Source organism: Lycium barbarum, chromosome 11, assembly GCF_019175385.1.
Source record: "Lycium barbarum isolate Lr01 chromosome 11, ASM1917538v2, whole genome shotgun sequence".
Lineage (NCBI taxonomy): Eukaryota > Viridiplantae > Streptophyta > Magnoliopsida > Solanales > Solanaceae > Lycium > Lycium barbarum.
The window spans coordinates 114,201,464-114,228,443 of record NC_083347.1 but is presented as its reverse complement, the minus strand read 5'-3'; the positions used below and the strand labels follow the sequence as shown (position 1 = coordinate 114,228,443).

The 26,980-nt window shown below is 39.3% G+C and overlaps 1 protein-coding gene across 1 annotated transcript; it reads left to right on the top strand.

Moving 5' to 3' along the window:
* Nucleotides 1-523: 523 nt before the first annotated feature.
* Nucleotides 524-26,980, top strand: LOC132618700 (isovalerate--CoA ligase AAE2-like). The gene is made up of 2 exons (XM_060333709.1): nt 524-910; nt 25,344-26,980. Exons 1-2 carry the CDS (start codon nt 590-592, stop codon nt 26,763-26,765), a joined length of 1,743 nt encoding a protein of 580 aa, XP_060189692.1. The 5' UTR covers nt 524-589; the 3' UTR covers nt 26,766-26,980.

The window sequence follows — 26,980 nt, the reverse complement described above, 5'->3', positions numbered from 1 at the left end:
GATTATATCTTGACTATTGTGATTAATTCTTTTTGTTTGTTGGGTTGTGCTGAACATGGATTTTCAGAGCTGAGTATTTTCTTGAAGAATGGTGTTGAGTTTAATATTGTTACCTTCAGTACTCTTATAAGGGGACTTTTTGAACAAACTAAGATTAAGGATGCCATGTGGTTGCTTAATAAGCTGGTAACAGAGAGAATTTGTAAGATGGATGAAGTTATGTTTGGTATTGTCATGAATGGGTCTGTTTTATACTACTTTTTAGGGGTTGGGAGCCTACGTGGCTATTTTTTTATTTTTTTTTTGTGTTGTGGAGTTCAAGTCACAATTTCATTTATAGAAGGGCAAATTTATCAAGTATCTTAATGGAAAAAACAAATTTGATCCCAAATTTTATCGGAGGACAAATTTAAATTGTAAATTATACTTGGAGAGTAAATTTGACCCTTTGCCCAACTCAAAAAGATTATGGAATACATTTAAAACGTGTATGTATTTATCACCATCTATAAAAGACGAAGTTATCCACATCAACCAAAGTACACTTCTAAGTCTTAAGTTTTTTTCAATCTTCTCTTTCACTGTCACCATGAATCAATTCTTCAAGAATTCAAGACTGGTTGGTAGGTTCTTTCATTTCAGTAAAATAAACCAAAAAAATACTCAAAGGCCTCACCAATTTTGCAATATTTCTGAGTCTTGGAGATCTATGGAAGGTCTTGTTAAATGTGATGCAAATTTTTTTCCATTGACACCCTTAAGTTTCTTGGAAAGAGCAGCTAATGTTTTTAGAGATAGAACTAGTGTTATTTACGGGGAAAAATTGAAGTATAATTGGGAAGAGACTCATGATAGGTGTGTAAAGCTTGCTTCTGCTTTGGTTCACTTGGGGATTTCTCATGGTGATGTGGTAAGCATTTTTGTGCCAGCTCCTTTTGTGGAGAAATTTTCATTTTTACTCACTTTGTTTTTATTAATGTGACATAATTCTACCCGGCAAGAAATTTTAAGAAGTTTGTGGTCTTAAACTTAGACATGTCATTCTATTGCTATATAAGCAAGGGCGTTTGTTCCGGTATACATAGTCATTATTTGCTCTTCTACCGTGAGAGGAGTTGGAATTGTTTAAGAAATTGACGTAATCTATAACCCCTTTTCAATTGATTCTGGGTATCTTTATCAAGATCAAAAGCAAATTGTGCAAAGACTTTCTAATTCCGCAAATTGTGCTAGTTTTAATTTTAATTTATCAGCTACTCCGTCCGTATAAAAAAGAGTGTTCACTTAGCCATTTGCACACCCTTAAGAAAACATTAACTCCTAGAAAAAAATATGTAATTTGACTAAACTACCCCTAATTAAATAGTTATTGGGATTTGATTACATAGCACTTAATAGGGGCCGATCTGAAATAAGGTTAATTTTTTCTTGATTTGATAAGTGGACACTATTTTTTTAGCAAAAAAAAAAAAAGACTAAGTAGATACTCTTTTTTATTGGAGGGAGTACTTGTTTCATGACTTTTTTTTTGAGTTGTGGACCCCACTTTGTGTCATTTGAGAAGTTCACTAATTATTTTGCTAATAGTATGACGCGGCACAAAATTTAAGAAAGAAAGAAAGAAATACTCCTTCCATTCATTTTTACTTGTCCACTATATTAAAAATAATTTTTTACTTTTACTTTGTTCACTTTAGCATATGAACGAAAGACAATGTTTTTCTTCTTGTTTTGTCCTTACAATTAATTACTCATTTTCTAATCATTTTTCAAGTTCAATGAGACTAATACACCAATTAATATGGATATTATAGTAAAATACATACTTCATTTATTAATTCTTAAGGGGCGTGCAAAGTCAGAAGTGGACAAGTAAAAATGAACGGAGGGAGTACTTTTGAAATTAGTGGTCTTAAACTTGATGTGACATTTTTGTTGCTACAAAAATACGCTATTAAGGGTGAAATGAGAAATTTAATGTTAAAAATTATTTTAAATATAGAAAGTTTGCGATAAACGGACTAGAAAGGAATACGGAAAGAGGGACGTGGCTATGAATTGTGAGAAGCAATTCCGTGGCTAAGCGTTATGTCAATTTCTATATTGTTTTTTTCCCTCCTCAGTCTGTTGTTATATACTTTTCTTCCATTATAGGAGGAACTGATAATTTGTGGTGGGGGCTTGTCTTTTTATTGTTGCACATAGATTATTAAGACAGAAAATGTCACGACTCAGCTAGAGGGCCATGATGGGTACCCGGAGCTATCCTACCGAGCATTACCTAACTCACTTGTCATCACATTCAATCTGAACATACACCGTTCTCATCATAAAACCCATTACGAGACAACCTTCATTTACTTCCCAAATATATATACATAGGCCCACAAGGCTACAAAATGATGCACACAATATGCACTAATAAGATTATAAGACATCTACAGCCCACGCACATGTATCTACAAGCCTCTACTAGAATACTAGAGTCATAAGGATGGGACAGGACCCCGCCATGCCCCAAATATTCACACAAAAAAATATATCAACAAGCAGCAACTCCGGAGAAGTAGAGTGCTCCTATAAGACTGCTGATAGAGCTCCTAGGTATCCGGTTCGTCTCCCTGTCTACCTATGAACGCAACGTCCATAAAAGGAAGGATGTCAATACGAACAATGCATTGAGTATGTAAGGCATGAAACATAATGTAGTAAAGCAATAAGGAAACATGAGAGAAAGAGATAACCTGTATATCAAACTGCCTCTTAAGGCGAATACCATGCATGCTTAGCCTTTTAAGAAAACATTTTTCATACATACATAACATAATATCATCACTAGCCCGCGTCCGGGCCTCCCGCGTCGGGGGTGATCATCTTACGCCGCCCAATAGTGGTGACTGCCCGGCCAACTAGGCACGGTGTAATTATCATCATCCATAAGCCGCCCACCGAAGTGGTATCTGCCCGGCCAACTAGACACAGTGTAATCATACATAAAAATAAGCATGCCTGAGAGTCCAATTAAAAGCTACAATTCTATCGAAGGGACGTAAGGTCGGTAACCCCCGATTATGTTATTGATTAATCATGATCGTCATGTCTCACCTTGAAGGAACTAGTATTATGAGGTGAGACTATCAACAATGAGTAATATCAAGAAAATCATGTAATAGGATCATTAGTCTTATTATAGCATCATTTCATAAATTTAGAATCTCGATGGATAAAATTATCATAATCATAGTCATTATCATAGAACATATTTCATCCCTTTCTCATAGGAAGCTCTTCGAAATCTTTAGCCTTCAACGTTGGGATATGAGGAAATCATGGAAATATAAAGGAATCATAGTATAGGAGCCATGCCTTTGAAAGTAAGGGGCTAGCCTTACATACCTTTATGTATCTTTAACTTTATCGACTAAACATTTCCCCCACCAAGCTCACGATTCTACATTCAAGAGATTTTGTACTAAAATTAGATAATTGGAAGCATACTTGAGTCTAAACTAAAATGACTAAGAGCTAACGAAAATTGGGCAGCATTTTCTTTGTTCCAACCACTTCCTCCATATGATAAACAACTCCCAAATATCGATAGCAACAATTCCATAATCAAAAGATTATATTCAAATTATACTCAATTCCACCCCAAAATTTCTTTTCATAAACAATCCATAAAAACAAATTCAATACATCCCCTTGTACTCTTGTATACAACACTTTCTCAAATATCATTACTTCCCCTCATAATAAGATTATACTCATAATATGCTAACAATTATAGCTTAAGTTAATTTACACTCAAAATATCATCAATATTCAGATTTGAACTTTGTCCCATAACTCTTTCCACTTTTAAGACTTGCTAAACCTTCACATTCACTTAGCACAAGAGATGAGATGAAGAACATAGCTTGTTTTTGAAGAATTTCAACTCACACAACTTGCTCTAATACTTAATCCCCACAACTCCAAGTGAAAGCAAGAACACCCCAACTCCAATAACTTAAACTAGGTTTTCAAGGTTGATCTTCTCTTGATTTGATTTGGAATGATTTGGTGTGTTTATGGGTGTTAAGGGGGAGCTAAAAGAGAAATAAGGTTTTGATTTTGAGTGAAAAATGAGGCCCAAGTCGTGGAAATGGGTATATAAAAGTTGGGAAAAAAAATCCACCGCCCTAATTTCTGGAAATCTCGGGAATAGTACGTGTTACTGTTCATCACGTACTTTGGGGGGTAAAAAGTTTAAGTTCTGGAAATGTTTTGCAAAATACACCCAAAAAGTACGGGATATACTCTTTTGTACGGGCCGTGTTGTCCTCCATACTTTACAGAAATGCGATCTGTCAGTTGAATTGGAAAGAAGACTCGCTGAACTTCAATTTACATAGGTTATGGATTCCGTAACTCCTCATTTTCTAGGAGATATGCCCCTAACAAGTTGGACCAAAATTTCCGTCAAAAGTTCGCCAAGTTTTTCCAAATTTTCAACGAACCTATTTTCTTCGATTCGCTTGATCCCGAAACCTTTAAATACTTGGCTAACACTTATTACAAGACTTCCTTAACCTTATAGGGGTATCATCGCCTCTCTGAACTCACGTTAGTTTGCTTACGATGACGCGAAAATTCACGAGGTGTAACATCCTCCCCCTCTTAGAAACATTCGTCCTCGAATGTTAAAATCTTAGGAATTCTATAAAAATTTCGCCAGAGTTTCCCTTGTAACTATACCACTACCAACCCGTCACATCAACCCAAATTATAGAATGCCTCACAGGGCTACAACAACAATAACAATATTGGTCACACACGACCAAGGAGTCATCAAAAGAAGCATTATATACCTGGGGACAATGTCGTCTCATCTTGAATTTCTTCTGGGGGTGGAAATATATGTGGATATCTGGATTTCATATCTTCTTCTGCTTCCCAAGTCATCTCTTCAATACTATTGTTTCTCCATAGAACTTTAACTGAGGCTATGTCTTTGGTTCTGAGTCTCCGAACTTGCCTATCTAGAATGGCAATAGGTACCTCTTCATAGGACAATTTCTCAGTAACTTGGACATCATCTACAGACACAATTTTGGAGGGATCTCCAATGCATTTATGAAGCATTGACACATGAAAAACTGGATGGACTGACTCCGGGTTTGAAGGCGGATCTAACTCATAAGCCACTTGGCCCACCTTGCACACAATCTTGTAAGACCCAATATACCGGGGACTAAGCTTCCCCTTCTTGCCAAATCTCATTACACCCTTCATCGGCGACACTTTCAAGAATACCCAATCGTTAACTTGGAATTCCAAGTCTCGTCGACGATTGTCCACATAAGATTTCTGACGATTCTGGGATGTCAACAACCGGTCTCGAATAAGCTTGATCTTTTCTATTGCTTGCTGGATCAATTCTGGGCCTATTAACTTTGTCTCCCCTACCTCGAACCATCCAATTGGCGATCTACACTTTCTCCCATATAAAGTGTCACGACCCAACTAGGGCCCGCGACGGGTACCCGGGGCTAACCACCGAGCACCGCTCGTCCTATGACTTATCCTACTCATTTAATGCTCTTTTATCAAACTTATACTCAAATCGTAAGAAAATCATTTTCCATTTGAAAACATAAATACTTTTATAGACATAAGCCTTTAGGCTATCAAAACAATACATATACATAGTAGCAATCTCGTGAGACCATCTAACCCACACTGCGTATCTACGAGCCTCTACTGGAGTGCTAGACATAAGGACGGGACAAGACCCCGTCATACCCAAAATACATATACATATATATATATATATATATATATATAAAGTATAACACTGATTAGCACCTCCGGAATAATGGAGTGCTCCTGAAAATCTGCTGATAGCTCCTATAGGTCTGCGCCGTCTCCCTGGCTACCTGTGGGCATGAACACAACGTCCAAAGAAAACGGACGTCAGTACGAATATTGTACTGAGTATGTAAGGCATAACAATGAAAATACGTCAATGAGATAAAGGAAGCATTAATAAGGAGCAACTGTATGTGACTGTCACTTATGAAAGAAATAGCACATGGTGACTTACTTCATATCCATCATTATAGCATATATTGCTGCGTAACGTGCAGCCCGATCCATATATCATCATATATAATATATATTGCCGCGGAATGAACGACCCGATTCATATATCATCATATATTAATATATTGTCGCGGAACGTATGGCTCGATTCATCACCCATGTATCCCGCGTCCGGGATGATATCATAAGATAATAGCTGATCAGGTGGCTATGCGTCTATAGCGCCTCACCTTTCCCCATGTCCCCTATGTACATATACATATATAATATACGTAGCATGCATGAGTGCCCAAGGAAAGTTATGTTTCTATCAGAGTGACGTAAGGTCGGTAACCTCCGATTATATTATGGAATAATTGTCATAACCTTGTCTCACCTTGAAGGAACAACTATTATAAGGTGAGACTATCAATGAAGAATAGCATTAGGAGAACATCGAATAAATTCATAAATATCATAGGGTGTCAATTCACATAATTTGGAATCTTTTAAAAATAGTCATCATCCATGAATAAGATCGAGAAATCAATAAGTAGCTCAACATTCTTATATCGTTATTGAAATCATAAACTTGGAACCTTTAAACCCGGAATCATCATCATCATAATCAAGTAGGAAAATATTCTCATCTTTGACATCATCGTTGTCATTACAAAAACATGTCCGTCATTATAATCATAAAAGCTTACAAAATCATAAATCTTTATTTTGGAAATATACGGACATTTTGGAACACATTTACGGGTTATCAAGAGAGGAATCATGCCTTTGAAAGAAAGGAGCGAGCCTTAACATACCTTTGTCGTTAACTATGCTATCGTTCGCTTGATTTCCTTTGATGTCACGTCTCTACCTTCAAGAGAGAATTCTCACCATCGTTAGTCAATCGACGAGAAGAACGCGCTACTATTTCTAGGGAAAATTGGGCAGTGTTTCCTTTGTTTCTACTACTTTTCCCATGATTCATTTCAACTACCAAACATTCATAACAACACTCACAACATCGTATCAGCAATCGTCATTTATTTTACATTTACCACATTCTACCATTTTTCTCCAATCTCTCCACATTTATGGGTTTTTAGCTCATCATCACAATTTCTCATACATCACACCTATTTCATCGTTTACATGTTATTTATAACGTATTCATACTCGTAACACACTAACATTCATGATTCAATTCAAACCTTCACCTAACAATGTCACTATTCACCTTTCATGACCCATTTCCTACACTCTTCTTCAATCCAAGCATTTTAACTTATCAACGCTTTAATCATCATGAGAAAGTCATGAAACTTACCTTAGATAGTGATTGAACATGTCTTGAGCGGAGTTCCCCTTCTAGCACCAAAAACCCTACTTCACTTCGCTTGGGTTTTCTTGAATTAGATGAACTTTGGCTAGGTTTCATACACTTGGGTTCATGGATTTGGTGTTATGGATCATGGATTTCCTTGAATTTTCTTGTCGATGAATGTTAGAGAGGGTTCTAGAGGCTTCTATGTCAAAAATGGTGAAAAAATATGATTTTGGACGAGCTTGGTCTATTTAAAGGGGTCCAGAAAATTCTGGACCGACACAACATGCGGCACGCCTTGCGAGACGCAAAGCATGCTCCGCGAGCTGCATGTTGTGTCGCAAAGCATGCCAGCCGACCATCTTTCACTGGCACACTTTGCGGTGGAACTGCGTAGCCGCATGTCACACTTGCGGAGCCGCACGTTGTGTCGCAAAGCATGCCAGCCGAGCAACTCTCACTGGCACACTTTGCGGTGAGACTGCGTGGCCGCATGTCGTGTTTACGGTCCGCATGTTGCGCTGCAAGGTGCGCCAAACGGTCCGTCGTAGAATGGCCGTAACTTTTGATCCCGATATGCTGTGAGGGCCCACGACCTATGATTGGAAAGCTATTTAAATTATCTACAACTTTCATTCTTGGTGTTTCTCCGAATTCCAAACTTATAATGGCGTTTTGTCCCCTCCAAATCAGATCATCCGAAAATGTTTCCTTAAATCGCCCTTTGGGGGTGGCTTATGCCCATATTTGGATTATGGATCCTTCTCGAAACTTACTTAAACACTTCATTACCAATATAAGGGACATTATAACTCTTCTCCAAAATGTCATTAAGCCATCATTAATTCGATACTCGTAATTCTTGCCCGACACACAACATACACCTTGCTTTCCTTAACAACTTTCGTCTCGTACCTCAAATGTCTTTGAAATCTCATTTAGAATCATTAAATATTATTTATTACTTTTCAAAACATCGTATGCACCATGCCCTTCGTCAGTCAATTTACTGTGCATGAGCGAAATGTTTTTCGAGGTGTAACATTCTTCCCCCCTTTTGGAACATTCGTCCCCGAATGTTAAACACTCGGGAATTCTACGAAAATTCGCCAGCGTTTCCCCTGTAATATGGCACTACCATCCTGTCGCAACAACCCATAATACATAATGCCTCACAGTGCCATAACAATGACAACAATAAGGGCCACACACGACCGCAACATCATACAGATAAAGCATCGCATACCTCAAAATATTGATATCTCATGTTGAATCTCTCCCGGGGATTAAAATAAAAGCGGGTACATGGATTTCATTTTCTCTTCTGCTTCCCAGGTCATTTCTTCCGGTGGTTGTCTCGCCACAAGATTTTGACTGAGGCTGCTTCCTTATTTCGAAGCCATCGTACTTGCCTGTTTAGAATGGCAATAGGCACTTCTTCATAGATTAAATTTTCTGTTACTTGAACATCATTTACTGGCATGATCCCAGTAGGATTTCCATCATGTTTACGAAGCATCGAGGCATGGATGGTAAATCTAACTCATAAGCCACCTTGCCTATTTTGTATACAATCTCATAAGGCCTAATGCATCGGGGCTAAGCTTCCCTTTTATTCAGTGATCCTATTGCATTCGTAGGTTGTCACATCCCAGGGATACTGTTGTAAGCGTATAGCATGCACTTATATCATATTCGAAGTAATTATCCTATTTATCCCTAACACTAATCCCAACTCCACATTTCAACTCAATTTACCATATATTTCCCCTAAACTTACCCGGGGGATATCATGACCACACTATTCCTGTTTACCTCTTTCTAAGTATCCACTTGGTTTCATGGGCGACGTATAATTACTTGCAAGTTACATAATTGTTCTTGCATGATTTGTGTACATACACATCTATACATGTACGTGTGTCCATATCTGCGCCTGTATTCATAATCGTCCTCATTTACATATCGTACCCATGGTCATATTCATATTCACATCATTTGCATAGCATGCCCGACTACGAAGGTCCGGTGTTTTGCGTACCCGACTACGACTAGGCTCGGTGATCATTCGCACTCCAAAATCTTTTGTCTATCTGTAGCAACTTATCGCGTCGTGCTCTCTTCCTTCCTTAATTCATTTTATTTTATTTGATCTTTATATCTTACATCCTACTATAGAAAACCATAAGTCCCTTTTCTCAATTGTCGCTTATAAATCGCAATGTCATTACAACGACTCTATCATTAGTGCATTTGTCTCCATTCTAGTATCACATCGCCATCCTTTACAATGCCCCTTGAGTTATTTGCTCCCAATGTCACGTGGTTCAACGTCTTCGCGGATGATTTCTAGTACAACCTCAAATGCCTGCTTAATCCGTATTCGTTTATTTACCAGTCGTTAGATTTAATTCTGTACAACTCTCACTCTTAGTTCTAGAGTCTATATCTTTCACATCTTAGGGTCCATCATTCCACTTTCTACACTTGTATCCTTTTTACCCACTTCCCCCCTTTAAGGGTTTTACTTGTACCATTCTTAATTCTGTTGCCTCACCTTCAAATCCTTAATTCACATATCCCTTACTATACTATATCTCATTTGCGCTGTTTCCCATAATTTATAACTATGATAATTCGTATGGGAGGTCTTAACATACTCACCTTGCAGCTTGTAATCGAGTGATACAATTGGCATAGCAATCCGAACAAGAATGTATTTTACTTGGCTCCTTTGGTAGTTATAAGAAAATATCTATATCCGCTCCAATTAACAACTTTCGTCCCATAGGGATGCTCACAACAGTAGTAGGTCTAGTTATCCACACTATCCATATAATATCACTTGCCCTCTTTTTCGGTGCTCAAAGTTCACTTGCAACGTCATCTTTGTTCTCGAGGGTCTAAGTCTCATACGTAACTAATACCCCTTATGCCTCATGCTCTTTTACTCTTGATTATACCAATCACAAACTACTACGACTTTGCCATATCACTTTTCTCTAGTTTCTTTTTCAAGTTGACTTCCCTTTTTGTCATTGCTTGCCATTATTTCTTGTCATTGAAGAACCTCTACGCTGGACTTTCCTTTAATGAGGTCTTATAAGCTTTCTCATCTACTGCCCCATTGATCACCTGTTGGTTTCATACTTGCATTCACCTTTTATTCATATAGAACATGTCCCATCTTTAGTCGTTTCCTTGCTATACTTTACTTACTTTGTATCCCAATTCTCGCTATGTCCTCATTATATCCTGATCATAATCAACTCTGTAGAGTGACGCTTCTTGGTCTCATTTGCAAATCTTGCTCATAAAATAGATTAAACCTTGCGAAATGAGCATACTTAGACTGTTACTCTTTCTGATTATCCCTCCAATCAATACTTCAGTATCACACTCTATTGGAGTTACCCTTTTTCTCCTATGTCATGCTTTAGTGCTACCTTATAACTATTGTTACTATCAATCCAATAGGATTTAACTCACCTCGTGTAGTTGTTAATGATACTCCTGACTTTATCTCGTCCTGCCATTACGTTGTTGCGCAATATCTCTTCTCGCTAGAACATGTCACGAGCTTATATCTTATCTCCTTTAGATTCTAGGAAAATTTTGGCAGAGTTTCTCTTGTAAACATAACAATCCCGAACCTGCACACAGCCCAGAAAACACGTCTAATGTCTCAATGGGACATATATCGGAACACACATAATACGTAAACGAACAACACAAGATCACTTACCATTTAAGGGTATAACTAATAGTGTTTGTCTCATACGTTGTGCCTGCACACTCAGTCTAGGATTTCAATGTCCATATCCATATACATACACATGTTATTTATATTCACTCGCTGTCAATCAACTTACTCGTATCTCACAATCCTGCTATCACTAGGTTACTAACAAATATAGACACCTCAAATTGCTCGATTTGCCCAGACTTTTACTCCAACACAGTCAATAACATCAAAAGTAATGTATGACGGCATAGGGCCCAAATCAATCGATGCATACATATCGTAAAAGGATACTGACAATATACCTGGAACAATATCAAGGGAAGACTCAAGATCCTGTCGCTCAGCTGACGCATGAATATGATGTTGGGATCCACTTAGACTGGCATTCCTCTTTGGTCTCTACCACCACCTACTATCATCTGTGGCCCTGGCCTTGGGGGGCATACCGATGACGAAGAGCCAGCTACCACTCTCGTAGTCCGAACCTTATCTTTACCACGTAGCGATGGGCAGTCGTGCTTTAAATGGCTTGGCTGAGCACAGGCATAACAAACATCTGAGCCAAATCGGCAGGGCCCCCGATGTAACCTGCGACACTGAGTACATCGTGGTACCGAGAATCTCGTCTGACTAGAACCACTCCGAATTCGGGAACTGGAAACTCTGAGACTCTGGGGTGACCTAGAATAAGTAGGTCCATCAAATCTGGGTCTAGGAAACTGCGGAGGAGCACCACTTGTCAAACGAACTGAGTGCCTAGAGAATCGTTGCCTCGGATCACCCCTAAACTCATGATCAAACCCTGAAGAATTATCTCCCTTTCTCCAACCCCTGTTACCGTGGCCCACATCCTGCCGCTGAGCTTGAGCGGTAACCAATTGGGTCAGTAAAAGAATAGCATGTCTCATCTCTTGGCCAGAGGCATCTGGGGGAGGAACGGGGGATGCTGGAGCTAAATTTGAGGCTCCCCTTTGATCCTCTAAAGTGGGTGATGTATGGGAAAACTAAGGTGGGGCCTTATTCTGGGGTTCGCCCTCCGCCATATCTATAGACGGCTCTCGCTCGAGCCCTTCTTCAACCACCATCTTGCCCTTCTGGGCTGCCGTAGCTTTTCCCTTCATTAGCTTTGCTGAAATTATAACGCACTGTTAGGGAGGGGATAATCTTCTAATACAGCTCTATCGCACGATCTCTTATGATGAAAGATGGTCATTTTTCGTAAATGCCCTGTAGCCTCCTGTTTATTAGTGTGGCGCGCAACACACCATAAACAAGACTCTACTAGACACGACTCGTAGACACTTCCTAGGATGAACTGCTCTGATACAACTTTTGTCACGACCCGACTAGGGGCCGCGACGGGTACCCGGGGCTAACCACCGAGCACCGCTCGTTCTATGACTTATCCTACTCATTTAATGCTCTTTTATCAAACTTATACTCAAATCGTAAGAAAATCATTTTCCATTTGAAAACATAAATACTTTTATAGACATAAGCCTTTAGGCTATCAAAACAATACATATACATAGTAGCAATCTCGTGAGACCATCTAACCCACACTGCGTATCTACGAGCCTCTACTGGAGTGCTAGACATAAGGACGGGACGAGACCCCGTCATACCCAAAATACATATACACACACATATATATATATATAAAGTATAACACCGATTAGCACCTCCGGAATAATGGAGTGCTCCTGAATATCTGCTGATAGCTCCTATAGGTCTGCGCCGTCTCCCTGTCTACCTGTGGGCATGAACACAACGTCTAAAGAAAACGGACATCAGTACGAATATTGTACTGAGTATGTAAGGTATAACAATGAAAATACGTCAATGAGATAAAGGAAGCATCAATAAGGAGCAACTGTATGTGACTGTCACTTATGAAAGAAATAGCACATGCTGACTTACTTCATATCGATCATTATAGCATATATTGCTGCGGAACGTGCAGCCCGATCCATATATCATCGTATATAATATATATTGCCACGGAACGAACGGCCCGATCCATATATCATCATATATTAATATATTGCCGCGGAACGTACGGCCCGATTCATCACCCATGTATCCCGCATCCGGGATGATATCATAAGATAATAGCTGATCAGGTGGCTATGCATCTATAGCGCCTCACCTTTCCCTATGTCCCCTATGTACATATACATATATAATATACGTAGCATGCATGAGTTCCCAAGGAAAGTTATGTTTCTATCGGAGTGACGTAAGGTCGGTAACCTCCGATTATATTATGGAATAATTGTCATAACCTTGTCTCACCTTGAAGGAACAACTATTATAAGGTGAGACTATCAATGAAGAATAGCATTAGGAGAACATCGAATAAAGTCATAAATCTCATAGGGTGTCATTCACATACTTTGGAATCTTTTAAAAATAGTCATCATCCATGAATAAGATCGAGAAATCAATAAGTAGCTCAACATTCTTATATCGTTATTGAAATCATAAACTTGGAACCTTTAAACCCGGAATCATCATCATCATAATCAAGTAGGAAAATATTCTCAACTTTGACATCATCGTTGTCATTACAAAAACATGTCCGTCATTATAATCATAAAATCTTACAAAATCATAAACCTTTGTTTTGGAAATATACAGACATTTTGGAACACATTTACGGGTTATCAAGAGAGGAATCATGCCTTTGAAAGAAAGGGGCGAGCCTTAACATACCTTTGTCGTTAACTATGCTATCGTTCGCTTGATTTCCTTTGATGTCACGTCTCTACCTTCAAGAGAGAATTCGCACCATCGTTAGTCAATCGACGAGAAGAACGCGCTACTATTTCTAGGAAAAATTGGGCAGCGTTTCCTTTGTTTCTACTACTTTTCCCATGATTCATTTCAACTACCAAACATTCATAACAACACTCACAACATCGTATCAACAATCATCATTTATTTACATTTACCACATTCTACCATTTTTCTCCAATCTCTCCACATTTATGTGTTTTTAGCTCATCATCACAATTTCTCATACATCACACCTATTTCATGGTTTACATGTCATTTATAACGTATTCATACTCGTAACACACTAACATTCATGAGTCAATTCAAACCTTCACCCAACAATGTCACTATTCACCTTTCATGACCCATTTCCTACACTCTTCTTCAATCCAAGCATTTTAACTTATCAACGCTTTAATCATCATGAGAAAGTCATGAAACTTACCTTAGATAGTGATTGAACAAGTCTTGAGCGGAGTTCCCCTTCTAGCACCAAAAACCCTACTTCACTTCCCTTGGGTTTTCTTGAATTAGATGAACCTTGGCTAGGTTTCATACACTTGGTTTCATGGATTTGGTGTTATGGATCATGGATTTCCTTGAATCTTCTTGTCGATGAATGTTAGAGAGGGTTCTAGAGGCTTCTATGTCAAAAATGGTGAAAAAATATGATTTTGGACGAGCTTGGTCTATTTAAAGGGGTCCAGAAAATTCTGGACCGACACAACATGCGGCACGCCTTGCGAGACGCAAAGCATGCTCCGCGAGCCGCATGTTGTGTCGCAAAGCATGCCATCCGACCATCTTTCATTGGCACACTTTGCGGTGGAACTGTGTAGCCGCATGTCACACTTGCGGAGCCGCACGTTGTGTCGCAAAGCATGCCAGCCGACCAACTCTCACTGGCACACTTTGCGGTGAGACTGCGTGGCCGCATGTCGTGTTTGCGGTCCGCATGTTGCGCTGTAAGGTGCGCCAAACTGTCCGTCGTAGAATGGCCATAACTTTTGATCCCGATATGCTGTGAGGGACCACGACCTATGGTTGGAAGGCTATTTCAATTATCTACAACTTTCATTCTTGGTGTTTCTCCAAATTCCAAACTTATAATAGCGTTTTGGCCCCTCCAAATCAGATCATCCGAAAATGTTTCCTTAAATCGCCCTTTGGGGATGGCTTATGCCAATATTTGGATTATGGATCCTTCTCGAAACTTACTTAAACACTTCATTACCAATATAAGGGACATTATAACTCTTCTCCAAAATGTCATTAAGCCATCATTAATTCGATACTCGTAATTCTTGCCCGACACACAACATACACCTTGCTTTCCTTAAAAACTTTCGTCTCCTACCTCAAATGTCTTTGAAATCTCATTTAGAATCATTAAATATTATTTATTACTTATCAAAACATCGTATGCACCATGCCCTTCGTCAGTCAATTTATTGTGCATGAGCAAAAAAATTTCTGAGATGTAACATAAAGCCTTATATGGAGCCATTTGAATGCTAGAGTGATAACTATTGTTATATGCAAATTCAATGAGTGGAAAATGATCATCCCAATTACCTCTGAAGTCTAACACACATGCTCGCAACATATCTTCGAGTGTCTGAATGGTGCGCTCAGCTTGCCCATCAGTCTGTGGATGAAATGTTATGCTAAGTCTCACCTGAGTTCCCAAACCTTCCTGGAAGGACTTCCAGAAATTAGCTGTAAATTGTGCTCCCCTATCAGTGATAATGGATATTGGGACACCATGAAGTCATATTATCTCTCTGAGATACAGCTTTGCATAATCTTCTGCTGAGTACATAGTCTTGACTGGTAGAAAATGAGCTGACTTTGTAAGTCTGTCAACAACTACCCATATAGAGTCATGCTTACGCCGAGAACGAGGAAAGCCTACAACAAAATTCATATTAACCACTTCCCATTTCCAATTTGGAATCTCCATAACTTGCAACAATCCTCCGGGCTTTTGATGCTCAATTTTCACCTGCTGGCAATTAGGACACTGAGCTACAAACTCTGCTATATCTTTCTTCATTCCGTCCTACCAATATATGGACTTGAGATCATGGTACATATTTGTCTCTCCTGGATGAATAGAATAACGGGAATGGTGGGCTTCTTCCAAAATCTGACGGCATAATCCTGCAACATCCGGAACATATAGCCTGCTTCGATACCTGAGAACTCCATCTGCAGAAATCTCAAATGGCGACTTTTCTTTATGAGGAATTGTATCTTTATAATGACTTAACTTGGGGTCTTCATGTTGGCACTTTTTTACCTCAACTACCAAAGATGAGGCAGCCGAATTTTGAATAGTGACTCTTGTATTGCCCGAATCCATCAAGCGAACTCCCAGATTGGCTAGCTGTTGAAGTTCACGAGCTAACTCTTTCTTCTCTGGATGAACATCACATAAGTTACCCATGGATTTGTGGCTAAGAGCATCAGCTACCACATTTGTTTTTCTAGGATGATATAAAATACTAATATCTTAATCTTTTAATAGCTCCAACTATCGCCTTTACCACAGATTCAATTCCTTCTGCTTGAAAATATACTGGAGACTCTTATGGTCTGTATAGATATCAACATGGACTCTATATAAATAATGCCTCCACATCTTGAATGCATGGACCACTGCAGCCAATTCTAAATCATGAGTCGGGTAGTTTATCTCATGTTTGCGCAATTGCCTTGAAGCATAATCAATCACCTTACCATGCTGCTTCAACACACAACTTAATCCAATATCGAAGGCATCACAGTAGGAAACATAGCCTTCTGATCCTTCTGGAAGTGTTAGAACCGGGGCCGAAGTCAATCTATTCTTCAACTCTTGAAAACTACGCCCACAAGCGTCGGTCCATTAGAATTTTACCGATTTCTAAGTCAGCTTCGTCAATGGTGCAGAAATAGAAGAAAATCCTTCTACAAATCTTCTGTAATAACCTGCTAAACCCAGAATTTTGTGCCTTTAGCTCTTTCAATTCTGCAGGAGCCATCCTATAAGGAGGAATAGATATGGGTTTGGTATCTGGCAGCACATTGATGGTAAAATCGATCTCCCGTTCTGGTGGAAGACTTGGAAGCCTATCTGGAAATACATTCGAAAATTCATTCACTACCGGAACCGATTGAAGAGTTGGCAGTTTTGCTTCAGTGTCATGAACCCGGACTAAATGATAGATATAGCACTTAGCAATCATCTTTCTTGCTTTGAGAGAGGAAATAAACCTACCTCTCGAGGATGATGTATTACCTTTCTATTCTAACACTGGTTCTCCCGGGAATTGGAATCGAACCATTTTTGTTCTGCAGTCAACATTGGCATAACAGGAGGCCAGCCAATCCATGCCCATAATAACATTAAAATCTAACATCTTCAGCTCGATCAAATGAGTTATAGTAAGACGATCACAAACCACAACCACACAGTTTCTATAAACTTGTCTAGCTATTACCGGGTCACCAACAGGAGTAGACACTTTAAAAGGTTTGATTGGCTCGGGTTTCACCCCAATACAATCAGCAATATAAGGAGTAATATACAACAAACTAGAACCCGGATCAATCAATTCATAGACATTATAAGAGAATACTGATAATATACCTGTGACCACGTTATGGGAGGACTTAAGATCCTGTCGCCTGATCAATGCATAAATATGAAGCTGAGGGCCACTTGAACTGGATGCTCTTTCTCTGCCCCTGCCACGACCTAATGGTGCATGTGATCCTTGCCCCAAAGGACGTACAGATGATGAGGAACTAACTGCTGATCTTGTGGGCTGGACCCTACCTTTATCATCCAATAATGGACAATCACGCATCGTATGCCCAGTCTGACCACAAGCATAACAAGCATCTGAGCCTCGCCGACATTGGCCCGTATGTAATTTATCGTACTGCCTGCATCATGGTACCAGTGGTCTCCTTTGACTAGGATCGCCTCCAAACTAAGAACCAAAAGCTCTCGAGCTCTGACTCGATCCAGAATAAACGGGGCGGTCAAATCTCCCGCTCGCAAATCGAGGAGGTGCACTAGCCGTGGACTGGCCTGAATATTTGGAATGTTGTTGCCTCTGACCCCCTTTGTACTCACCACTGACACCGGCAGATCTGGCTCTCTTACTATGCCCTCTATCAATATCGCGCTCACCCCTATGCGGTTGCTGTTTTTCTTTTAAAATATTGGGCATGGGCCTGAATACGGGAGATGTCCATCCCTTCATGAAGTGAAGCTGCCAAGCAGTCTTTAATCAAGTGTGGCCCCAAGTCACTCACAAATTGATGCACTCGGTCCCTCATATCGACTACCATAGTCGGAGCATACCTATCCAATGAATTGAACCGAAGGCTATACTCTTGGGAACTCATATTTCCCTGTCTGAGATTTAAGAACCTGTCGGCTTGGGCCCGTCGAACTTCGGTGGAAAATAATGGCAAATGAAGGCATCTACTAACTCTTTCTATACCGGGGGAGGTGCATTTTCCCCTCTCGAAAGCATACAATTGTTATACCATAGAACTGCCACATCCCGCAACCTATAGGACGTCAACTCCACTGACTCAGTATCAGAAGCGTGTATTATTCTTAACGTCCTCAACAACTCATCTATAAAGCCCTGCGGGTCCTCATCCGGCTTTGACCCAAAAAATTCTGGCGGGTTCAAACTCATAAAATCACGGGCTTTGGCGCTAGTCGCTCTGTCACCAGGACCCGCACTCTGTCGCTGGGTTTGGGCGACTACTAACTGAGTCAACAACTAGACTGCATCTCGCAAGTCCCGATCTGGAGCAATAGGGGAAGGGGCTGGAGCCCTTCTATGCTCTTCTGTTACTGGAGAAGTAGAGGTAGTATGTGAGGGAGTGACACTCTGAGCCTCGCTATGTTCTAGCTCAGTCGGGGGTTCTCGGCTGGTACCTTCTCTAGCAGCGCCTAATATTGTGTTGACTTTCTTCTTCTTTCTTGGAGGCATCACTGAAATTAGACAGGAAAAGACTAGAAAGTTGCATTCTTGACTTGACTTTATCGCACGATCTAAGATAAGAAGGAAGGTCAATAGCTCCTAAATGCCCTACAACCTTCTGTTTATAAGTGTGGCGCGCTTCACACCCATAAACAAGACTCTACCGGACACGGCTTGTAGACACACCCTAGGACGAATTGCTCTGATACCACTTTTGTCACGACCCAGCTAGAGGCCATGACAGGTACCCAGAGCTACCATACCGAGCACCACCTAACTCACTTGTCATTACATTCAATCTGAACATACACTGTTCTCATCATAAAACCCATTACGAGACAACCTTCATTTACTTCCCAAACATATATATATATATATATATATATATATAGATAAGCCCACAAGGCTACAAAATGATGCACAGAATATGCACTAATAAGATTATAAGACATTTACCACCCACACACATGTATCTATGAGCCTCTACTAGAATACTAGAGTCATAAGGATGGGAGAGGACCCCGTCATGCCCCAAATATGCACACACACAAAAAAATACCAACAAGCGGCAACTCTGGAGAAGTGGAGTGCTCCTATAAGACTGCTGGTAGAGCTCCTAGGTATCTAGTTCGTCAACCTGTCTACCTGTGGGCATGAACGCATCGTCCATAAAAAGAAGGATGTCAGTACGAACAATGTACTGAGTATGTAAGGCATGAACCATAATGTAGTAAAGCGATAAGGAAACATCAGAGAAAGAGATAACTTGTATATCAAACTGCCTCTTAAGGCGAATACCATACATGCTTAGCCTTTTAAGAAAACATTTTTCATACATACATAACATAATATCATCACTAGCTCTCGTCCGGGGTAATCATCTTACGCCGCCCACTAGTGGTGACTACCCAGCCAACTAGGCACGGTGTAACTACCATCATCCATAAGCCGCCCACAGAAGTGGTGTCTACCCGGCCAACTAGGCATGGTGTAATCATACATAAAAATAAGCATGCATGAGAGTCCAATTAAAAGCTACAATTCTATCGGAGTGATGTAAGAACGGTAACCCCCGATTATGCTATGGAATAATCATGATCGTCATGTCTCACCTTGAAGGAACTAGTATTATGAGTTGAGACTATCAACAATGAGTAATATCAAGAAAACTTATAGCATCATTTCATAAATTTAGAATACCGATGGATAAAATCATCACAATTGTCACACCCTAACCTTATTAGGGTGTGATGGGCACCTGACCCCACATACGGAGCCGAGCGAACCCTCAGACTCTGATTTCGTACATATTCCTTTCAAATTTCCAGAACAAATCCCATGAAGCATACAATAGGACTTCTAACAGAAACGGAAAACAGACATCATCTTAGGCGGCTACGTGTATCAAACATATCACATCAAATCCATAGGCAGGCGGAATGTACATCACCTGGACATACATACATATACGAACATATAGGCCACTTGGGCCACCATAGCAAACAGGGCCGCCTAAGACACAGATCTCGGACCAGACCAAACAAAATCTGTGGACATATGAAGCTGCTTACGAACTGACTCTCTGTACCCATGACTCTGTCTGCAAAGTCTCTAACACAAATTAGAAAGCACAACTTATGTATACTCAAACTCGGCGACACTCCGGAGAGAGGTGGAGCTCGCCAATTCCGCTGAAACACCTCCTAGCAGAGTCTTCTGATCATCTGTGTGTACCTGCGTGGCATGAAACGCAGCCCCCGAAGAAGAGGGGTCAGTACGGAATATGTACTGAGTATGTAAGGCAAGAAATACAGTAAACAGAATCATAATCAGAATCAACGGTACAGAAGTATAACAGACGGAATCATAACCAGACTCAGATATACAGAACGTATGTACGATATGCAAAATAACAAAAACAACTTACTGGGACACAGACCATGCATGCCAAGAACGGTATCTAGTCCCTTGCGGGACCCTGGGAAAAACGCGACGCCGCCCTGCCTTCGGCGCCACTCACATCTAACTCCAGAAGTTTTGCTCCGAAATCCCCGACACACACAAATCATAATATCATATCATAATAGCAGATCATATGTGGTTCAGCGAACCATAACACATCTAACTCCATAAACACATCTAACTCCGGAATTCATATACGGTGCCCGGCCCTCGAGCGAGGAACTCGGGAACCGCGCCGCATGATATAAACCGGCCCGGGACTCGGCGAAGGAAGTCATGACATATGCACGAGCAGAGTAGTGAGAAACTAAATGCACATAAACCAAGACTCGATGGCATAATCGGACGTACTATTAGGATATTCACAACAGATTACCCATAACAGAATACTTATGTCAGAATCCTTTTATCAGAATACTTATATCAGAGTACTTCTATCAGAACACTTATGTCAGAATATTTATATCAAAGTTGGAATACTCATATCAGATTACTCGTATCGGGGTACTTATATCAGAATACTCAAATCAGAATACATATTCCAAAATACTTGTATCAGAATTTCTCATATCAGAATGCTTATGCCAAATACTTACACCAGAATATTTGTGTCAGAATGCTTAGACCAGAATGCTTATATCAGAATACGTATATCAGAATACTTAAATCAGAATTCGCCTATCAGAATTATTAGATACTTAACCTGGGGAGGACATACGGATCACAAACAGACTCGGAATCACAGAATAGAATAACCCCAATGTACATATCAATATCATACCTTACTTGGCTCTAGGACATGCCAAAAGAAAGAATGGGTAAGCCTTACATACCTGTGCCACGACCAACTAGTTATGCTTATTTGTCCAAACTCGTTAATCTACATACAAAAGAATTCATATAATCATTAAACCCATTATCATTCACTTGTCTCAACTTCTCAAATAAACTTATTTATTTTCTGCCAAAATTTCGGCAGCATCTTCCCTGTAAATATACCAACCCCGAGAATACGGCTCGGCCCCAAATCAACAACAACAAACCCGAGAATTCAACTCGGCCAAACCAATAACAATACTAGCAATTATTCTAGCAACACTTCAATAATCAATTCAATTCAATTATATTCAATAACTTTCAAAACGATTCAATCAACATACTACCCATCCAACATCTTCCAAATTTCAACAAGAACAATAACAACTTAATTTCCTTCTTCCAAATTTAATCACAACAACTCAACAATTTACACACTAACAACACCATACTAACAACCTTATCTTCCATACATGCAAGAACATTGTATTCAATTCACATAACTTCTTCCATAATCCACCAACAATTACAACTTCATTTCAAGCTATTAGATTCTCGTTTTTCATCATAGAATCTATTACAATAATCATTGAAACACTAAGTAAAGTTGGTTCATCACTTCTACACAATGCAAGCACCTACACGGCCACATTCAAACATACATACTTCCATATATTTCATCCATTTCTCCACTCTACACACAACAACAATCAAACTACTACATGAATTCAATCCATTGTTTTCCACACACATACCCCATTCGGCTATACCACATACATGCATATTTCATGAGTTCCATTCATTTCTACATATCACAACATGCACAACCATCCATAATACATATAATAAGATTGCATTCTTACCTTTTCTCTTCAATTCCTCAACTTAGCCAAGGTTGTCACCTTGCAACAAAGAGGAAGATTCTTGGTCCAACAACTATACCATGTTAAAGAGGGCCTTCAAATTAGTAGGAATACATGAAGAAACAAATTTTTGGAACAAAATTTCCATGGCCTATTTTTTTTAGGGCCATGGCCGAAACTCTCTCTACTCTCCCCTCTCTTCATCTTTTTTTTTGTTCTTGTTTTTGTCTTGAATTAGAGGATGAATCCATATATATAAGTCTCCTAGCATGTGAGGGGCACATGCCCCTCTCTCCATTTTCTAGACTTTTCCACCTTTTTCTTGAAATTAAAGAAAGAAGACTAAGTGTCTTCTTGTGTACACTTTAGTCCCCATTAATTAAAAATGTGCACATATTCCACACATATCACACGGCCAACATGGCCTTTCAAGAACCTTCATGAAATTTTTGTGACATTCCCGTCTTGCCCTTCGACTTTCCTTAATATTATCATTTTGCCCCTAGCCTTCCACATTATTTCCACGACCCATTTTGCGAATTCCACTTCTTACCCTTAACCTTTCTCAATATTTCCATACTAATAATAGTCATAAATATGTTTATAACAACTCGTCCATTAAAATAATTTTTGAAAATGGTCTCGCCCTTAACTTTCCACGACGACCTTGGGAATTTCCAAACGTACAAGATACGGGCTATAACAACAATCATCGTCATTATCATAGAACATATCTCACCCCTTTCTCATAGGAAGCTCTTAGAAATCTCTAGCCTTCAACTTTGGGATATGAGGAAATCATGGAAATATAAAGGAATCATAGTATAGGAGCCATGCCTTTGAAAGAGAGGGGCTAGCCTTACATACCTTTATGTATCGTTAACTTTATCGACTAAACGTTTCCCCCTCCAAGATCACGATTCTACATTCAATAGATTTTGTACTAAAATTAGATAATTGGAAGCATACTTGAGTCTAAACTAAAATGACTAAGAGCTAACGAAAATTGAGCAGCATTTTCTTTGTTCCAACCACTTCCTCCATATGATAAACAACTCCAAAATATCGATAGCAAAAGTTCCATAATCAAAAGATTATATTCAAATTATACTCAATTCCATCCCAAAATTTCTTTTGATAAGCAATCCATAAAAATAAATTCAATTCATCCTCTTGTACTCTTGTATACAACACTTTCTCAACATCATTACTTCCCCTCATAACAAGATTATACCCACAACATGCTAACAATTATAGCTCAAGTTAATTTACACTCAAAATATCATCAATATTCATATTTGAACTTTTTCCCATAACTCTTTCCACTTTTAAGACTTGATAAACCTTCACATCCACTTAACACAAAAGATGAGATGAAGAACATACATTGTTTTTGAAGAATTTCAACTCACACAACTTGCTCTAATACTTAATCCCCACAACTCCAAGTGAAAGCAAGAACACCCCAACTCCCATAACTTAAACTAGCTTTTCAAGGTTGATCTTCTCTTGATTTGATTTGGTGTATTTATGGGTGTTAAGGGGAAGCTTAGAGAGAAATTAGGGTTTGATTTTGGGTGAAAAATGAGGCCAAGTCATGGAAATGGGCATATAAAAGTTGGGGAAAAACAAATTCCACCGCCTCAATTTCTGGAAATCTCGGGAATTGGGGGGCAAAAATTTTAAGTTCTGGATTTTTTTTGCAAAATACGCCCAAAAAGTACGGGACATACTTTTTTTTATGGGCCGTATTGTCCTCCGTACTTCACAGAAATGCGATCTGTAAGTTGCATTGGAAAGAAGACTCGTTGACCTTCAATTTACATATGTCATGGATTCCGTAACTCATCATATTCTAGGTGATATGTCTCTGACAAGTTGGAACAAAATTTCCATAAAAAATGTTGCTAAGTTTTTTCAAATTTTCAACGAACCTATTTTCTTCGATTCGGTTGATCACGAAACCTTTAAATACTAGTCTATCACTTATTAAAAGATTTCTTTGACCTTATAGGGGTATCATGGCCTCTCTGAACTCACGTTAGTTTTCTTACGACGATGCGAAAATCCACACGGTATAACATAGAATTAGCAAGATCTATAACTAATCAAGTACTCCCTACATTCACTTTTACTTGTCCACTTTTGACTTTGCACGCCCCTTAAGAATTAATAAATGAAGTGTGTATTTTACTATAATATCCAGTTAATTGGTGTATAGTTTCATTGAACTTCAAGAATGATTTAGAAATGAGTAATTAATGTTAGTAAAATATTTTTTTTTTATCTTTTCTTGATATGCTAAAGCGGACAAATAAAAGTAAAAAATTATTTTTAGTATAGTGGACAATTAAAAGTGAACGGAGGGAGTACTTTGCAAAACTAGTTGGTTGTTCACTATTGATACTAGGATTTAAGTTATGAACACCGACAATGTAAAGGATTTTTAGACATCCATTGTTGTTCAACCTGTAATAGCAGGAAAGTTTCCTTTCAAATTAATTATCTCATAAGTATCTGATTGCGTTAGAATATTTCTTTACTGTCAGTGCATGAAGTTAAACTCTTGATACTTAGGCTCGATAATCTACCTCATAGATTTAGTGTGTGTCTCAAATTTGTTCTAGTTTATGCCTTCTGAAATAGCCAAAACCCAAAATTATGGATCCCCTTTTTTTATCATTTGCTTTTTCACTTTCCAATCAACTTTCTTAAGTTATTAAGTTACCAATGTACTGATATCAAGAACCTACATTATTTACTTCCTCATTTTTATAGACTTGAACCTTTTTCTGTAGGTTGCAACACTAGCCCCAAATGTACCGGCAATGCAAGAGCTACATTTTGCAGTACCAATGGCTGGAGCCGTTCTTTGTACATTAAATACACGCCACGATTCAGCTATGTTATCGATACTTTTGATGCATTCTGAAGCAAAGGTCATATTTGTGGATCAACAATTTCTCGAAATTGCTCGAGGTGCATTAGCTCTTCTTGCTGACAAGAAACAAAAACAACCTCTTCTTGTCTTAATCCGTGAATCCGACTCTGACACATACGATCTCGAATATGAAAGTCTCCTCAAAAGTGGGGATAGCGGGTTTTCTATAAGGTGGCCGAGAACAGAATTTGACCCTATTAGTATTAACTATACTTCTGGAACAACATCGCGACCAAAAGGAGTTGTTTACAGTCATAGAGGCTCGTATCTCAATACTATCGCCTCTTTTTTGGTTCATGAGATGAGTTTATTCCCCGTTTATCTTTGGACGGTTCCGAATTTTCACTGCAACGGTTGGTGCATGGTTTGGGGTCTTGCAGCAGTAGGCGGCACAAGCATTTGTCTTAGAAACGTCTCTCCGAAAGACATATTCGAAAACATTTCTCTCTACAAAGTCACACATATGGGTGGAGCACCAACCGTCTTGAACAAAATCGTGAATTCACCCTCGTGTGATCTGAAGCCGCTTCCTCACAAGGTTAAGATAATGACGGGTGGTTCACCACCACCTCCTCAAGTCATTTCCAAAATGGAGGAGCTAGGGTTCGGTGTAAATCACTTGTACGGGCTTACAGAGACATATGGTCCAGGTACTCATAATTTGTGGAAGCCCGAGTGGGATTCTTTGCCTCCCGACGAAAAATTTGTACTGAAAGCAAGACAAGGAGTACAACATCTTTGTTTAAAAGAAGTCGACGTAAGAGATTCTACCACCATGGAAAAAGTGCCGGCTGATGGTAAGACGATTGGAGAAATTATGTTTAGAGGGAATACTGTAATGAGTGGATATTTAAAAGACACAAAAGCGACAGAGGAAGTTTTTAGAGGGGGATGGTTTCACAGCGGTGATCTTGCTGTGAAACATCCTGATGGTTATATAGAAGTTAAGGACCGGTTGAAAGACATTGTAATTTCCGGGGGAGAAAACATAAGCACGGTCGAGGTTGAATGTGTTTTGTATAGTCATCCAGCAGTTCTTGAAGCAGCAGTAGTTGCAAGACCAGATAATCACTGGGGGCAGACGCCTTGCGCGTTTGTGAAGTTGAAGGATGGATTTAGTGTTGGCGATCAAGAAATTATCAAGTTTTGTCGGGATAATTTGCCTCATTACATGGCACCTCGGACAGTTATATTCGAAGATATTCCTAAATCTTCGACGGGAAAGATACAGAAAAATATCCTGAGGGAGAAAACGAACGCCATGGGCAGTCTTTTCTAGAATAAAATGAAGCAGCAGTATTTTGCTGAAAATCTCTATAATCTGTTGATAATTGGTAGTAATAACAGCCCAGTTGTGTCTCTAAATTTATGTATGTTTTTCCCTGCAAATACTATATTACAGAAATGAGAGTTGGGTGTACCAACAGGTGCACGAGCAGGTGCATTATGAAAATTTTAATTTTTTTCCAAGGGTAATCCTAAATTTGATATTAA

Excerpts from the sequence above, each read along its gene's own strand:
- LOC132618700 (XM_060333709.1), top strand. The coding sequence starts at position 590 with ATGAATCAATTCTTCAAGAATTCAAGACTGGTTGGTAGGTTCTTTCAT. Across the intron at positions 911-25,343 it reads GGATTTCTCATGGTGATGTG|GTTGCAACACTAGCCCCAAA; the intron begins GTAAGCATTTTT and ends CTTTTTCTGTAG.